Source organism: Limulus polyphemus, unplaced genomic scaffold (genome assembly GCF_000517525.1).
Source record: "Limulus polyphemus unplaced genomic scaffold, Limulus_polyphemus-2.1.2 Scaffold2502, whole genome shotgun sequence".
Lineage (NCBI taxonomy): Eukaryota > Metazoa > Arthropoda > Merostomata > Xiphosura > Limulidae > Limulus > Limulus polyphemus.
Window position 1 is genome coordinate 71,322 of NW_013668112.1, and position 18,802 is coordinate 90,123.

General features: G+C 33.0%; 1 protein-coding gene across 2 annotated transcripts in view; it reads right to left on the reverse strand.

Moving 5' to 3' along the window:
* Positions 1 to 281: 281 nt before the first annotated feature.
* LOC106467142 (peptide chain release factor 1-like, mitochondrial) overlaps positions 282 to 18,802 on the reverse strand; it is a 22,007-nt gene continuing 3,486 nt past the window's right edge. Inside the window, exons 1-8 of one of the 2 annotated variants that reach the window (XM_022395277.1) lie at positions 16,779 to 17,412; positions 13,727 to 14,273; positions 13,247 to 13,338; positions 7,040 to 7,223; positions 4,909 to 5,072; positions 4,427 to 4,544; positions 1,698 to 1,834; positions 282 to 605 (exon numbers count right to left, since the gene is read on the reverse strand). In XM_022395277.1, coding sequence (XP_022250985.1) covers positions 399 to 605; positions 1,698 to 1,834; positions 4,427 to 4,544; positions 4,909 to 5,072; positions 7,040 to 7,223; positions 13,247 to 13,338; positions 13,727 to 14,267 — 1,443 coding nt within the window. In that variant the 5' untranslated portion in view covers positions 14,268 to 14,273; positions 16,779 to 17,412 and the 3' untranslated portion in view covers positions 282 to 398. Of the gene's footprint in view, positions 606 to 1,697; positions 1,835 to 4,426; positions 4,545 to 4,908; positions 5,073 to 7,039; positions 7,224 to 13,246; positions 13,339 to 13,726; positions 14,274 to 16,778; positions 17,413 to 18,802 lie in introns of those variants that run through there. The other variant, XM_013927463.2, reaches the window with a different exon arrangement.

The following is an 18,802-nucleotide window of genomic DNA, read 5'->3' on the forward strand; positions in this document are numbered from 1 at the left end:
TATATGTTACATGTAATTGTGGGATGTAAGCACATTTGAATTCAGCAACTTAACACATTGACATTTTCATATATTAAGCCACATAAGATGCAGTATACTTGACTTTGTGTCACTGTTAAATATATCTGAAGATAGTTGGTTCCTGTCGGGACCATAGACAAGCCAGCTCTGCGACACAAAAAATATACAAGGTCAGCCGGTCTAGAGGAATTACTACGAAGACTTTCACAAAGTCACTATCAAATAGCTTCTAGTGTTTAAAATGATTGTAAACACATATATCAGCAATATTTAAGGTTTAATATTTTTACTACAGGTAAGATGTATGAAACTGTAAAAAACACAGACTAGGTCTTGCATTAATAGCCTATTTTCTGTTACAGCAGCCTAGAATTTGGTCATTTCTGGTCATAGCTCATTAATATTTCCATAATAATTTCTTTGCGTGAAGATTCTTGTAGTGTTTGAATCAGTTCATCCAATTTCTCTCCTCCTTCTAGAAAAGTGCTGACATTGTACAGGTTTTCGCTAACCCGATGATCTGAGATTCGATCCTGGCCAAAATTGTAGGTGCGAACTTTCTCTGAACGAGCTGATGAACCTACCTTGAAGGTTGAAAAAAAATTTAAGTGATGCTGTTTGAATTTACACTAAAGTATAAAATAGAAACCCAGAATTCTTTTAAATTTCCACATGTCCTTCAGAAAATCTGATTTGCCTTTTTAATATATTGTTTCTAATTGCTATTTTTCTGAAGATACCATTTTTAGTTTATATATATGTATATATTTTTAATAACCATGAAAATTACTATTACCATTTTTATATAAAGACATAAAGGTCACTAAATATCTTATACAGTTTTGAAACCACAAATTAGTGATAGTGCACACATGACAATAAAAACTGCTAAAATATTTAAACTACGATAAACAATGATCTTAAAAGATATTACTATCAGAATATGAAACATATGAGTTTGATTGCTTATGGTTAATCCTGAGTGAGTACTTTTTTCGCCAATATATGATTAGTAATAAGGTAAATATTAATGTGACATTCGTCAGTGTTAGAAAAATTACAATATACTTTTTCACAAACTATTGCAACAACAGAAAAGTATTTCCAGTTTTTGTACTAGAATTTTATAGATTATCAAGATATCAATTTTTTGCAATACTTAAAGGGAAAGATCTTAGAAACATGTAATTAATTTGAAGTAATACATATTACACATGATAAAGTACGGTGTACTGAAGGAAAACTACAACTGTCTATGTATAACATTTTGGTTAGGTTGAGCTCCAATACATTACTAAGTTTAAAACAGAAAAATATCAGAAAGAGTTTGTTATAACGTGAAGTACAGTAATTCAAGAAGTAACGAGACAATTTTAGAACCCTTCTCTAGGGCAGTAGTGTTTTTATCAGTTTATGTTTGATGAACAAGACAGAAACATTAATGCAAGCGCTATAATTTCATGTGACATAATACAGGATAAATAATTCAAATATTCCTTCAGTTAAAATTATCAGTAGCCTGAAATTCCAAACTCTGCCAAAGTGCAAATAATAAAAAGGGACGGATATAAGTTCAATCTGAAGAACGTGTTTAAACATATGAGTGATAAACTTCAGTGTCTGTAATAACATTTATTGTTATCAACCTTCTATTCTCTACCTGAAAAACAAATTACCTGTAATTTTCGGGATCGTCTCTGTTGGCTATACTGTTCTTCTAATTTTTTTTCATACAACTTTGCCCTCAAACCTTTCAGAGCATTTTCTTTATTTCGATGTTGGGAACGATCTGTTTGACATTCCACAAAAACACCTGTACAATGAAAACAACCAGAATATGTGTGAGAAACAAAAATATTTCAATCATATTATTTAGTCTTTTTAGTTATTTCTCTATTCATGTGAAATAATGTCAGTTTGTTCTATTTCATTGTCTGATTAAAGTTAGTTATGTCAAGACTTTTTTCAGACCTTTTCTTGAATAAAATATGTGACCATTTGATCTATGCTTGTGATGTCTCATTACCTATAATAACATGTTAAATTGTAAAACATTATTTATATAATTTTTAATAAAAAGAAGACAGGCTCTATGTTAGGACTTACAGTTTGCTTAAATGCCATCTTGCAAAGTTAAAATATGATCAGTCACACCATTTTCAAATTATTGATAGTTTATCAGAATATACAACAAAGGCACTTTATTCATTTGTTTATGATAGTCATACTGATCACAGTAATTTTAATTTAAATCACACAAATGTTATTACAGCATAAACAATACTAAAGAGTTTAACATTTGTGATTATTACATACTGACTTTTAATACATGGAAGGAACATGTTTACTGTTGTAAAATGGACTATTTTTAACAAGTATTCTTCTAGTATGTCAAATATTTAAAGAAGCAATATTGTCTGACATGTTTACGTGCACAAAAATGTACAAACTTTAATTTGCTAACCATACACTGGAGTAAACTCACATATCTAAAAATAAACTACATGTTTATGAAATCATCAACTGATCCAGAACACATTGTATTATTTTCACATGTGCTTTGAAACTGTGCATATCAAGTTCACCTATATCAAAGTATTGAAATTTTTAATTTAAGATGACCATATATTTATGCATATATCATGTTACCAAAAGTATTTTCAGGTTTACACAGATTTGTTCATTCACAACATTGCTAGATTATTTATTCTTACAAATAACTAAGTTGTAAATTCTAATCATACAATTCATACACAGAAACAGACTTACTGATGAAACATCCACAATGCTTATAGTTGCATTATAATACTATGTGTGCAACTGTTCTCATATAGACTACAGTAGCTGGCACAGACATGAATGTTACTGTACACAAACATGTTTGTCACTGACAGTGGTATTGCATTACAGTACCACACCACTCAAATGTCAAGTTTTTCATTTTGTTCTTACACAATGTTGCTCATTACATTAAATAAAAACCGTTACAAGAAGTACTCATGCTGTTTTTTGTTTGGTGTGGACCTAGAATTTAAGACACAAGGAAAAACATTAACACATTGCCTTTACTCAACCATACTATCACTACACAGTTTAATATCTCAATTCCAAAATCAAAACAAAACCAAAACTATTAATCCAATTCTGTTAAACTGTACATGCTCATCTTTACCTTCAGTCTTTATTTTCTCTTGTCCCTAGCAGTAAGTTTTCCTAATATGGTATGTAAAAGTTCAATGCATTAAATTATAGATTATTAGGTAAAGAGTATGTAATCAGTTATTCACTGGTTCAACTGTTTGTACAATAATGTGTGGATAAAACACAGTACCATATTCTTGGAAACCCTTATGTTCTATATCATTAGTTACTACCACTGAAACATTTTATATTTTTATAATTTTATTTTATTCCAAAACTTGTTATCTTCACATTAGTGATATTACACATGATCATCCATATTTTATTTTATACGGGTTTTTCCTTAAAACTGATATTGGTGATATTCTACCTGTCTCATGGATATATCTCTTTTGTAATGACCCCTTTCCAAACTGTACTACACATAATGACGTTTTGTGCTATAGGCAATGCTTAGTGATATATGTTCTGTTTTATAAGAAATTAAATTATTATGGTTATTTTTGATAATTAATTGAATAAATTTAAGTACACCTGAAATAAAATACACCAACACTGTGTAGATTGGTTCTGCTAGGATTTACTAAAATAATCACACTGCTTATTTGAACTTTGAGATCTTTCAAATATTTCCTACACACATATCAATGACATAATATATCAATGGTATAACATGTTCCTTCTCCAACTACTGACCTGGAGACTTTTATTAGTGAGATAAAAGTTGTAAGATCAAATTACTTTATTTAATGGAAACAGTCTATCTCAACTGTCTAACTTGTTTTAATATCCATCACTACCGGTGGGTCGACATATTGCATCATATTAAGTAATTTTATATGTTATAACACTCAGTGTAAAAAATTGAGCCAAAAAATTAGGTGAAATCGCTTATTTTTTATACAAAATACATAATGAACTCCAGCAATAATTAGTGGGATTAACTGCAATATTGATGGTATTTTGGGTTAAAATGTTTTGTGTCTCATATAATTAGGGATCCTGCAATCAACAAAATCAGTGAACCATATGCCACACTAACCCCATCAGGAATTCTAGGGTTAATTTTCCATAGTGTAGGTTTGATAGACATATTCTTCTAAAACATCAGATTTTATCAACAAACCAATAACTATATCTAAAATACATGTGACAGTAAAACACTGTTTACTTTAGTTACTTCAGTAAAACACTGTTTATTTTAGTTACTTTATGCCTGTGACTTTAAAGTAAAATTCTCATGCACAGTAAAGGAGTTACCTACCTGTTGGGATGTGAGTTACTCGAACACAACTATCAGTTGTGTTGACGTGCTGGCCACCTGCACCACTAGATTTTTTTGTTTCTATACAGAGATCTTTAGGTTCCAAAACCACATCTACCTGTGAAATAAAGTAACTGATTTATTATATAATACTAACACAAAATTAATTAGAATAACAAACTATCCAAGTAGTTCCTTTTTTACAAGGTAGATATAAAGAGTTTCTTTGACCACTATCTTGTGTTTCCTAAGTAACATTGATGAAGCTAAGATTATTGATACTTTTGGTTGGTAATTGGCACCCAGTACAATACTTGATAACAATTAAACTTCAGTACTATTTAGGAAATGAATTTCAGCATAAAAATTGTTAGTTATACAAGGTGGACACAGCAAACCCCCAGGTAAATGGAAAATGAACAAAGACGTAAGAATGAAGTAAAAAATAACTTCCAAGTCAGAGAAAAGTTTTTATGACATACCTCACTCGGCTGTGGCAGAACAGCAACAGCCACTGTACTGGTATGAATTCGTCCAGATTTTTCTGTTTTTGGAACCCTCTGTACTCTATGAACCCCACCTTCAAATTTCAAGTACTTACAGGCATCTAGACCTTTTATGCTTAAGGCAGCATGACGAAGACCACCTAAAAAAAAAAAACGTGTGTACAAAAGTAACTACACCTGTACATATCAAAATAAGTTACTGTGCAACTGAAACAAAACAATTTAAAACATAACAACTAAGTAAACTCTTAAATAAATAAATGCATTGAATAAAAAATGTTTGTGTTGCATGTGGGAGCACAATAAATAGCTGTAAATAAACTTAAAACATTGGATTTTACATCCAAGTTATTGTATCTACTCAAGTGAATGGTGACATGCAGGTCATGTTTCTGAATCTTACTGAGCCTGCACACACCTCTTGATCATTACCAAGCTAGTATATATGTAAGTTTGGAATGAGATTCGTCTGAATAGTAATACCAAGTAGTTCCACTGTCTGTAGGACAAACGAAACTTATCCTTGATTTCAACTGCAGTAAACAAGTTTTAGAATCTGTTGGAAAAATCATGACCACATACAAAATTTTTTTGCTTATTGATATTTTCTTCACTGTTAAAATGGCATTACTTTTTATGATTTGCCTAATGATGCTTGTAATGTACTTGAAACTGTTTAAACATATACAAGTACGTACGTATGGTATTTGTAGTTATCTTTTAATCATCACAGTAAACCTATCTTTAAATAGGATTTTACAAATATTTAAGGGTTTGATCAACTGATAGTTTGATCTTCGTATTTACGTTTTAAATACTACTGCAATTTTGAGTCATAACACTATGCTATCCCCTTCCCACTATGTGTGTCCTGCTGTCTTGATGCTTTTCTTCTAACGTTTTTGAGATTTATGTTTCAAGTATGAAAACCATTGAAGTAAAAAAATATTGCCAAAGGAAAAAAAAACTGAGTTTGATTAATGATCTTAATAACTGATAAAATAAATTAATTACACTCATCCATAAGAGGTCCTCACTGAGCCATATAATTTCATTTTACTACATGAAGCTTTAATTCAAATTTTTTCTTACTTATCTTGTTTTTTTTTCTGTCATCAGTAAATACAAATGTTAACCTTTCTTAGTTTCTTCCTACAAATGTGCCCCATTATGTGTGTGTGTGCTAATATCCATCTCCCAGAATTGGTTGGTTCAATTATCATAATATTTGGAAGGTAACTAGAAATGTTTTAATAGTGAACATGGGCTACTTTTCTTTTGGAATTTTCATCTGAGAAGAGGGATAAAACAGACCCTGGAAAAGAAACATTTCTGCTCTTTTTATAGACTTTTGGCTTACATTACCCATAGTTGGCTGACTTGCTTACCATAATTTTTGTATAAATGGAATCTGGTGACATACATTGGCTATTTTACTTATGGATTTTTGCCCTAAAAAGGGGGATGAAACAAAAACCCTAAAAGAGGACAAATTCCCATTTTTTTTATAAGCATTGGCTTTGAATTTAAAGACACAAGTACTTAATCAGTTAAATGAGTCATTTAACTTATCATTATTCAGTGTAAACATTTCTTCACATTATTACAGCTAGCTGAGAATATCCATTAAGGAAGGAAAACTGTATAAAGGACAATCTTAGATAATGTCCACCTATTTTTTCTTTTAATAGCTGGAGACGGCTTAAATGGGTAATGAAGAAAAACTTTAATATAAGTTTAACATGACAGCAAATGTACAACGTTTCGACAAGGTTTTGTCATTTTTCTTCATTACCCATTTAAGCCGTCTCCAGCCATTATTAGTCTCAAAGTGGGTTCCTCGTCATCAAATTTATTTTTTCTTTTGTTATTAAATCCCTAATGACCTCATTAGATGCTAATTGCATACCCTGCTTTGTGGAAGGTAAAGTATAAAAACATGTTAACTTTGAAATTTAATTCGGTGTGTAGGCATGTTAAATAATTCTAGCTAGCAACAAAGCAGACATCTTTCTATTATATTACAATATTCTAAAGATGTAATATATCTCGCAGCAATCGTTATATTATGTTACAACTAATGCTATTTCTAGCTGTTCCAACCCACCTAAGTCTGTTACCTCGTAATCCAAGATTTCACACTGCCATCCTTTCCACGTTGCATAGTTATAGTACATGTCAAATATTTCTTTTGTGAATAACATAGCTTCTTGACCTCCTACTCCAGCAGTTATTTCTAATATTAAGTCTTTGTCATCAATGTCCTCTGGTGGGATCATTTGTTCAAAAAGCTGCAAAAGATATTGCACTGATTACGCAGCACAGCATTCTTCAAAATCCAATGAAATCATTTCTTTTCCCCAAAGGATCAGGAAGTACAATTCTGTGGTTGTAAACTGACAATAATTAGGAAACACCATGAAATGATATTACTGTCACATTCTTCCAACATTTTTCATCTTAGTATGACTGTTTTTAAAGTGGTTTACAAAACATTCTCAAGGAATTGTATAAAGAACTATCAATTATTTAAGTGACAAAAGTATCTTACATTTCTTATCTAGGGTCCACTACAGTAAAAAAAAACAACAAAAAGCAATTTGACCTAATTGAGGACATGTTGAATCCCCAAACAAATAAATCCAACAACAGCTAATTCACATATCTACCTAATGAAGCCTAATCAACTATTACACTACAGAAAATTTTAGATTGACATTTCCAAGTTTCCAAAGCTTGTACATTAACATTTTCCTTACCTGAAAATGTATTTCCGATAGATTTCTCCTCACACAGATTAGCTATCTTCCTCAGCAAGTCTGCCAAAGAGATTTGTATTCCACTATCCTTGAGGCAACTTCCACCTAATTTTATGTGAATTATGCCACTGCATGATGATATTAGCATGTGAAAAAAGCCCTCCGCCAGCAGAAGGATGACACACCTCCATGTATTTGCACTCATGAATCTTCATTCTCTGATAAGGCAAGTAAGAAAATGTGTACTGGAAGTGGGGAGGGTGAGTAACAATGTGTAAAGAGGAATCTATCAGAAATACATTTTCAGGGAAGGAAATTGTTAACTTCCAAAATGATAAAGCACTTCTTTACACAGATTAGTTAAAGTCCCAGATCAATATGATGGAGGAAACTGTGCAAAATTTACCCAGATAAGCACCCTTCAGAAAGTGTTCAAAGGATGCCCACAGACTGTGACACCCGAAGGCAAAGGCTCCATAGAGGCACACATGTGGGAGACTGCATCTCGTCTCATCCAGGGTATACTTTTCTCCTGTATAGGAGAAGATAAGAGGCAAAGAAGCCAAATTAGTTTCACACTGACAGAAGAGTTTGAACATGATCATCCCAGTTCTTTCACACCAGTCATTGGACAGCCAATCTCAAATCTCCTATCAGTCTCTATGGGACAGACTCCAGCTGAGGGAAGAGGACATATTGCTATGGATAATTGTGTACCCCTCAACTCTACTGTCAGACTAGAGTACTAACATGAGCTGCAGGAGGAGGGTATGTTATATACATCAAAGGTTTGTATAGAGTGTTTGCTTCAACTCCACTGACAGACTCCATGGGACTCACACCAGTTGTGGGAGGAGGGCACATTAGTAAGGACCAGCATAGAGTGTGGTCACCTTGACTTTACTGATGAAACATAGGTTGCATGAGGAAACCATGCAAGATAGATTATATAATATATATATACATTGATATTATATTGTGAGTGCTCATCTAGATTCAACTGAACAGATACTATGGAACAGATTCTTTCTGCAGGAGGAGGACACTGTATTATGCAGTATTGGTCCATGTTTATTGCATGCTCACCCTGAACCAACTGAGGCTGCATGTGTGATGTATCTGATATAATATGAGGAGTGACCCTCACTACACTAATGATGTACCACCATCCAACTTTTCATTGTATTGGTACTCTTTGTTCTAGCCTCAGTAGTTGAGTTCCAGTTGGCAAGAGTTCTCCATGGTTCACCACCCAGCACTAAGGAATTAGTAAGTGGCAAGGATCTCCCATGCTCCATTTGAAAGAGGGGAGAATTTGCATTGGGGAGACCTGGGGTGCCTTAATCTATGTTGGTCCTTCAGTCTGGAAGAAATGTTTTTTACTGGAGACAGTGCAATGGTTGACCCCAAAGCCCTATTTATAAAAGCCAGCAAGTGCAAGCCAGAGAAGTACACAGGATACATCCCTGGTTCTGGCTTTTTCCATGATAGTCTATGGAATAGGTATGATCTGGACCAGAGAATAGAGTGAATATATATATATATATATATATGTAGATTTTTGGAAAGTATATCCTGGCAGGCAACACCATCCAACTGGTGAGATCCTATGTGATGAAAGAGGGGTTCTAAAAGAGATGATAGAGTGATTGAAAAATGGCAACTTATGGAAGCTGAAAAGCATCAGGATATATTAACAGAGAAATAGGAGAAAACAAGTCAGGAGAGAAAGATAATACAGAAGCCAGGAAGTCAACAGCTCAAATGGGCATACACGAAATCGTGAAAAATCTCATTAAGATCTCATTCATGCAATGAAGTTGGGCAAGACTGAGGAGTATGAAGGAGCAGAACAAAATGGCAAAGACAGAGGAAGAAACACATCATGGTACCGGGAAAGGAGAAAGGCCATGGGCACGGCCACCTGACAATTAGGAAAGGCTGAGACCAAGAACCCATCAACAAATAGTAAGGTAAGAAAAGCTGAGAGGTATGCAGAATTACTGCCAGGGAAAAAGGTGTAGCAGCAGGTCCAATGACTAAAAACCCACCATAGTTGGTGATAGACAAATACCATGGAATGATGACAAGAATAATGATGTATTAGTGGAAAGTCTTATAAGTGAAGATTGAGCAAATTCCATGTGTGAGGGTGACAGGAGTATATCCGTTTATGAAGAAGGAAGTGTGAGAATGAGAAGCATGAGAGGGGATAATGGGAAGAGAAATGGAGGATGGGTCCAAATATTAAGCAGACCAAGGCTAAAACTGTCAAAGAGGTACCAACAATAGGGCACATGAAAGAGAGTAGTGTATAAATCTGAGGTTCAGAAGGAGGAGGAGATATATAGGGGAGTAGTATAGAGAAAGAGGTAAGACCAGGCTTGGCTGAGAAATTGATAGCCAGATCCTAAAGATGAGGAATAGAGAACCATAAGAGGAAGCCCACAGTTGAGGAGTAGGGCAAAATCATCAAGAAGGACATATCAAACCAAGGGTAAAACACATAGAAGATGTGGGAGTGTAGAGGCCATTCCAGAACAAATCCTTGAGGAGAATCACACAAAAAAAGACAAAGGATCCCAAGAAAGAAAACCTTGGGTCCACATGAGGACATATCACAAAGGAATGAATGGTCATAGGGAAGCTAGTTACTCCAAAGGTGAAAAAAATTCTCATGCAGGAAGAGAATAAGTGTAAGATCTGGTGACCAGATATAATCCATCTCACAGATGAAGATAGGCTGAAGTCAGTTGAGACGAGAGAAGAAGAAAATGCCCAAAAGTACCAAACATTGAGTGAGTGTGAAAAAGGACTTAGATCCCAAGATTAGTCCTCCCCCCAAATGAGTAACCACCATATAGGAAGGGAGGTATGAGAAAAGGAAATATCCAAGAATGGGGTAACAGATATAAATAGCCAAAGAAAATGGATGCCAGTCCCAGATCATGAATATGGCAAGCTGATACAAGAGGAACTGATGCTGAGTCAAAAGAAAGAGCAAGAAATGGGAAGTCACAAAAATATGGACAGGACAAGAAAAACAAAGGGAGGATGGACCAAGAAAGACATGTAGGAAAGTGTCTGACACATCAACCATGGCCAACCACAAACCAGGTGAAAAAAGCATCACAGAAAGAAGAAAAGGAAATGGGAAGAAAAGTAAAGAGAAGGGAAGCAAGTACAGACAATAAAGTGGAGAAACGGAAAACAACTGGTGGCAGAAATTGAGACCAGTAGTAGGAGAAGAGAAAGTTACCCACAGAAGTGTACGTATGAGACAGTCATTGGCAAGAAGAGTGATAAACGAGACTTCAAGTAGAGAAAAATGAGAAGAAAAAAAGGAGAGGAAGGTCTGGAATTTGGAATGGAAATGTGGGAAGGAGACTGATCTAGACAAGAAATAGAAATAAAGGGAAAATTTGAGAAAGAGGAAAAAACCTGGGAAGATAGTGAAGATAAAAGTCGTATAATATCAGCCAAGGTCACAAGGGGGAAAGGAATGCAATTGAAGACATGTGAGTAACAAAAAGGAGCCAGACAAAGAATAAGTATACAAGAAGGAAGTGGTACAGTAAAGAGAAGTTTAACTTGACCCAAGTCCCAACAACAGGGGAATAAAGTACAGAAAGATAAAGCAGTGTGTATGAAGAAATGAAAGAGGTCAAACAAAGAAGAGAACAAATGTCTATAGAAGCTATCACAAGCATTAAGAAGTGTCTCAGGTTGTGAATATTGCAAACGAAGGTTCTCACAATACCAATGAATACAAGAGGATATGGTTAATGCCTGAAACAAAAAGGCTATTCCAGTAATAGAATACAGACTGGCCAAGAGAGATAGTACCTTACCAAGATAGAAGCTCCCAGTAAATGATGTGACCAAGCTCAGAGGAGTATGGTTAATGCCTGAAACAAAAAGCCAGGTATAGGATACAGTCCACCTCTGATAGTTGAATGTGAGAGTACCATATACAGTGTATGTGCTTGCACACATTCTGCAAGCTGCAGTTGAGGGGATCATGTCATCTAAACAACCAACTGATAGAAACTATTATTGCTAACTATTATTTTTGATTATTCCAACTCTCAAAATAACTGATATATTGCCATTCTTATTTCTTGTTGTTATTTTCAATTAATTCAAGGTCGTTCAGTTAATTGATCAGTGTTAATGTCACACAAAAATAGTCAACTACTTGAAATTAGTTTCCAATTAATATTTTTGATTATTCCAACTATCCAAGTCTCATCTGACAATGATCAATTAGTTGAACATAATCAATTAACAAGTCATTCTCTACACTTTCCAGTAGATCAGTATATTTCTCAATTATAAAAAACAATGAGACTAAAATTGAACACAACATTCTAAATGCAGCCTAACCACAATCTTAGACAAAAAGAGAAAACAATCTTCTCACTGTTACACTAAGAATTTCCCATTACCTATTAGTACATACAGCTAAACATCAAGTTAAGAGGTTTAATGTTTCTTGCCCTCAGAATGTGGAGATATCAAACCCAGGCATATTATACTCTTGAAAATGGTAGCCATTTTAAAAAAGCATTTTCACCCATTTTGATAAAATACAAGAGCTGGGCTTATTCATCATTATATAAAAATGTTAAATGAAAATAATATTGATTTATTTCTGATTGTAAAAACAAATAAAATTAGCTAGCCCATTCTACAGGCTATTCCACCTGAAATAGGTTACCATTAGTACCATTCAGTTTTCTTAACCTTCTTTCTTCCATTTATATAGGTATAACACTTGTGATACAAAATTTGATACTTATGTTTGCAGAGTTTTATAGTTTCTCTTAGCTTAAATAATAATTCTTTATACTTTTTCCTCACCAAAACTATCAGCAACTGCTCTTTATTGAAAGTTTAGCATTTTTTTCTTATCACTATTTCAATACTCCTTCACTTTATATTGCATTTTAACAGTTTCTCTCTCTCCATTTTTTTACACATTAGTATTTTCCCCATTTCTACTACTCTCTGATGTTTGTTTAGGAAACTTTAATATTTAACTAACTGATACAATATTAAACTTGAATTGTTGAAAATTTATTTTTACAGGCAAAAAATAACACTTTTAATTTGTAAAACATTCTCCAGTTAGTTAGCTGTTACTTTTGTTAAGTACAATAGGCTATCTGTGCTCCCAGTGTGGGTATCAATACTTGATTTTTAGCATTAGAAGGTTATATAGTTGGTATTTCCTTCTAAATGTAAGCTAGATCTTTTGACAAAATGACATTATGTTGCATTTACTCTAAATTTCTCACTTACAATCTAAACTTGCATAAAAGACTGAAATATTTCTGGTTATTTAATATTATGGCAGTTTTTTAACCAAGTTCACTTTGGAAGTACAAGTAGCTACTAATGTTGGCTATATATTCAGTTATTTAACTTTTTTCATTTATAAACCAGTGACAGTTCTAAAATATGAGTTTTATTACTTTAATTTCAGAGTTTATACATTTCTATTTATGTGATTCTTAAACTATTCAGATATTAAAGTGTATTTATGTACTTACTGCTTCTTCCAAATCTTCTAGTTTAGATTTCAGAATGCCAATGTCTTCTTTAGCTACGGCTATCAGATCAACATCTTTATTTGGATCTAAGCCTGCAAAAATATTCTACCCAAAATTAATCAACTAATGAACCAATATACTTTGAAATAATTCTGTAAAACATACTTTTTGATACCTAGAAGAAAAAGAATTCCATCAAACAGTTCTTCTGAATCTATGATACATTTACTCCTCCAGCAATAAGTTATCATATTTTATTTCTCAAATTGGGTGAGCCATTTATAAATTTTTAAGAGATTCAATGAAAATAAGTTAAATAATAATAATGCCTTATGATTTAATTTCAGATTTGTAGAAATCAGTTTTCCAGCTTCAGCTATTTAGAACATATATCAAAATGAAAGCAACACCAAAGAAAGAAATGGCCTGTAATTCGCTACACTTTAATCAGGAACATTTATAAAATTTACTTTAAGTTACCTTTTAAAAACTGTTCCAGTTCTTCCAGATCCTCTCGTTTTTCAGTTGCTTCTTCAATAAGAGTAACTAGGGGGTGTAACATCAACAAATGCTTCTGCATTTCTTGTGGGATGACTGAACTTCTAGTTTTCTCTTCTAGCACATGATATTCATTTACTATAGACTCCAGGTATGACTTTACTTTTGCATGACTCAAACTTAGTTCTTTTGGAACCATGGTAGCACAAATTATGTTTGTATGGAAACATTCTAAATTATTTACTCTGGGTACATGTTTCATTTTAGAATTGGAATCTAACTGAATATTACATAAATTTAAATCTATTATTTTACAGTTGTAGTTTCTATAAAGGTGATTATTCAAATGATTATATTGTAAAGCTTTGGGCTTTGTGATTTGTTTCTTTTCATGCTTACATAACTGAAACGTTAAATGTGCATATCCTGGTGTGGGTAAACACATAGAACCAGTGTTTCTGAAAAACTGACATCTTATACTTAATTTTCTGACAAAACACCTACTGCAGGGAAGAAGAGCCATTGTTACCTGAAAAACAAAAGTCATTACTTAACTAATATGACTCAGAATATTTTGAACTAATTTTTGAATTTCTATCCTTATTTGCTTCAGTACTAGAAAAAGGCTAAAAACAACATCTGTTTTGGTAGAATTTTGAACACACTCAGTGAGAAAACAATCTTTGTATTCTTAAAATAAATAAAAAGTACAAAAATAAATTCAAACAGTTGAAAATTAATTATAAACACTACAATAGATAAGGTTTAATGAAAAATTAAGAAGGTCATTATTTAAAGACCATATAAGATGCCAGTAATTTGATCCCAAGATCCCTACATTTTATCAATAAACAATACTTTACCGTAGGTAAAAACATTCATGTACTTACAGTAGAGCACAACAACAGAAAAAATTGATAGCTTCCAAAAAAGAAGACTTAATATGGAGAACTATATTGATTCCCTATATAAGCAGGAAAGGAGTTGAAAATGCATCTTAGGCTTAACCCAAACACACAGTGCATTTTGAACAAACTTTATATCATGTTTTAAAAATGCTCATTTCTTACAAATAAAATAACTCATCTCTTTCCTATACTTTCATAACCTAGAAAAGTTTCCTACTATATCTTCATAATCAGTATTCTATGTGAAAGTAAAGTGTATATAATAACATGACAACCCCAATATACATGATCTATCCAAAGCCCATAGGGCCTTTCACCCAATGCCACAACTCATCAGGCTGTTTGATAAGCACAGTAATGGCTGAGAAGCTATTTATAGTAGCAACCACTTGACAATAATTCTTATGGTGCAAAGTGGATTAGGTTTGTGACGTAATTTTTTTATGAATCATATTTATGTCTCAATGTAGCAAATTTAGGGTAAGGATTTTTTTTAACACTATATCATCTATTTATATTAACAATACATGTTATTGTTAATTTCTTGAATTAATCTACACATTATTCAAACAGAGCTAGTGTTCTTAATCCTGGAGCTAGGGATTTTAGTTAAAAGAAATAAATTAAAAAGGGCTCATGAGAAATAGCTAAGCTAATAAAATTAACAACAAAGATTATTCTAAGTATGTTAAAGGTAAAAAAAATGTTAAAATGGGGATGGGGCCCTTACAGATGGTGATCGCAAAGCTTTTGTTGAAGACTAAGAGATTGATGAGCTTTTAAACGTTTTCTTCTCTCCTGTTTTTTACAAGGAATTAAAAATACTTCAAACTCTTAGCATTCTATGGCAAATACTGGAATTGACTTGAATCATGTAGATATTGCGTTAAGTAGAATGACTGAAAGACTAAAAATAAAGCATGAAGGCAAGATAAGGTTTTCCGCAGGGTTTTAAGGAAATCAAAGATATGCGAGTCTCTTCCTCTCATTTTTGGTAGGTCAATACACAGTAGAGGACTGAATAGATGTTACATCTACTATTAAAAAGAGTGATCAAGAGATTCTGTAGAAGTAAAAGTACAATTAATCTTACTCCCATAATAGGAAAATTCTAATCTGGTTAATTCTTTCATGCCAAGATGGGTGAAATCTGCATTGAGGACTAAATTTGAACATGAATTTTAAAAAAATTACAATAAATAAACTTACAGTAGTTTTCCACTAAAAACAAAATATTTCACTTGAAATTTATTCAACACAAAAAGTTTTATTATTTAAATTTATACATTAAAAAAAAAATCAGTTTTGGTTGATTTTAGCATACTTCCAATGAAGACATTAGTAGTTGTGAACTTACAGAAATATTTCTTAGCATAATATGGCACTCATAGCCCCCTAGAAAGTAGGTCAGAAGTTCTGATCAAAATAGTGCTAATTTGTCCTAGTAATTTGCATATAAACATAATGTTATTCATTTTTAGCCAATCGCCATTTCTCAACCTTGGTCATCATAGTGTGATGTAAGTGCCAATATTTCAGCTTTGAGAAGTAATAGGCTTCTACTATAAACATGTCCTGAAAGCTCATTTTCTTTTTTGTGAACTGTGAAACTCAATAAGATACTTCCAGTTAGTTGAGCTCTGCATACAGATCAGATCAACATGAGAGAAGCAAAGCTTGATCATGTGTTGCTAGATAAAAAAGGTGTTTGTGAACAAGTTTTGCTATAATTACTGTCCTCATTATATTTTAATGTTTACAAAAAGCTTGCTTTATCATTTTATACTTCACAAAAAGTATGGTGGTACTTATAGTAGGAATGGGGTGAATACACAATACACGCAATAAAAACTATATACTCGTATACAATTTTAACAATTAAGTAATAAATCTTCAAAAGTATTTGAGAGACACTCTTAGGTGATATATAAACCACATACAAAACCGCAAGTCATAGAACCTCTCGAGAAAGTCAGCAAAGCAGATACAAAGAATTCACAAAACCACAAATTCCTCAATATCACTGACTGTCTAACAAACAGATTTGCCATGCTTATTCATGCACAGGGACCATGTGCTAGGGATTTTCTACACTAAACATCAATAAGATAAGCTATTTGACGTACATCAGGGTCGCCATTTTAAAGTACACACATCTGCTTGCTCACTCCATATACCGGTCAGATAAATCAGTTAAGGGGGTTTGGTCTTCTGGATCCACAGCACTGTGTGATTAGATCCGGAAACTGCGAGTAGTACGGGATATGCTAACATGGGGTGAGCCTGGAGAAAAGCTTCACTGTCTAGGCTAGTACACAAGCTATGCTCTTTTGCAAGGAATTTACAATATGTATTGTAAATTAAATAAAGTTTGCATTCATGAAGCATTTAATATGTAGCGTGAAAGTTTACATCTAGTTCAAACTGCCACAACCAGTTTTCGCTGCATATAAACCTTAGTTAGAGAGTGTTGTTTCCAGTTTTTGTCATGAAGAACTGTTCATGTTAAACATGTTACAAGAATTTATAAGGTGAATTCTGACTGAGAGGCTGAATCAGTCAGCTTTTGTGGATGGGCAATCATACACAACAGGTGAACTATTTGATATATCAATTAATTTGTTGAGCTTCAGGTGACCACTAAATTTTGTTTTCATTGGACTTCCATTACATCCATTTCATCTGGATTTCTACCACTTTTTGTGCAAGACTGCAATTCTGTCTGTGCTACTCTTTCCGTCAAACAAGCCTCCCATTCAACTGAAAATAAGTTGAAACTTTATTCATACTCAGTTTACCTGGTGGCATACTTTACATGAATATTACCTGATTATTTCATAAATGTCAACCTGCATTACCATTACATGAAATTCTAGTTATTGCCTGAACTAGATAAAGTAGTTACTTATATTAATTAACTAATTTACCAACACTTAGTATATGCACACAACCACAACTCACACTACATCACCCAAATGACACTGCACACTACAGAGCATGTGCTATCACATGTACAGCACACAATGTGTACATGCACCATACGTGAAGAGAATGTACACCACACACATACACCATTATTTGCACATACCATAATATTATGGTGCACACCCACACTGATGATATACATACAGGATATCAACACAAATGAATGAATGATGCATAAGATCATGTCACCTTGTCTGAAAACATTGCATGATCAAGTGGAAAAATATTTTTTAGAAAATTTAAAGTGTAGGAATGGACACAACAAAAAGTGAGGAAACAGGGTAGAAATGGACATGGTGTAATAAACGTTCCTCTAAAAAACTTCACAAGAAGGTGACTAACATCTGGTCCATACCTATTGCGTTTTTCTGTCTTCATATTATTATAGAACTTATAGATACATATAAAAGTGTGTCTATCATTCTTATACTTTTGCACAGGCAGTAACAAATCCACGATGTCAATACACAGAAACCTCTTAGGATTTTTTTATCTTTGTATTTTAATCCACCTCTATAATTAATATACAAAATCCTGTTGCCTACACATACAATTGCAAAAGGAGGGACAAGTTGTAACCAAAGAAAAACATACAAGTTATGAGTCCACATTAATATCTAATTCTTCTGGTGTTGTATAAACAAACTTTACAGTACATGTATTGCCACCAATAATTTGCCTCTAGTCATTGTATGATAAGCATAACTAAGTTTGATAAGTTTAGTCCACCTGGCTTATTGTATACAGGATAAAAAGAATAAATGAAGTAGGCATGGTCTGAATATTGAACACCCCCCTTGTGAGGTTGTACAGAGGAAGTTTATTACACCATGCCCATTCCTACCTTGTTTCCTTACTTTTTGGTGCACCCATTCCCACACTTTCAATATTTTTTTCACTTGTTTGAATTATTACAGAAAATGAAATGTTTTGTAAAACAAGATGAGGTAGCCTTTTTTACACTTGACCATGTCAATTTTTATTTTGCTGACAAGGCTATTGTGTTAAACCTTGTTTGCATTAGGCTATATCAGCTTAACATACTACTTAAAATTTGAATGGTCAAAGAAAACCACTAAATGTAAAAAAAAAAAGTTAAATTGGTTTAAAACTTGTATATATTAAATGGATTCTTCAAATTAAAAATTTAAAAAAGTTAGCTTGC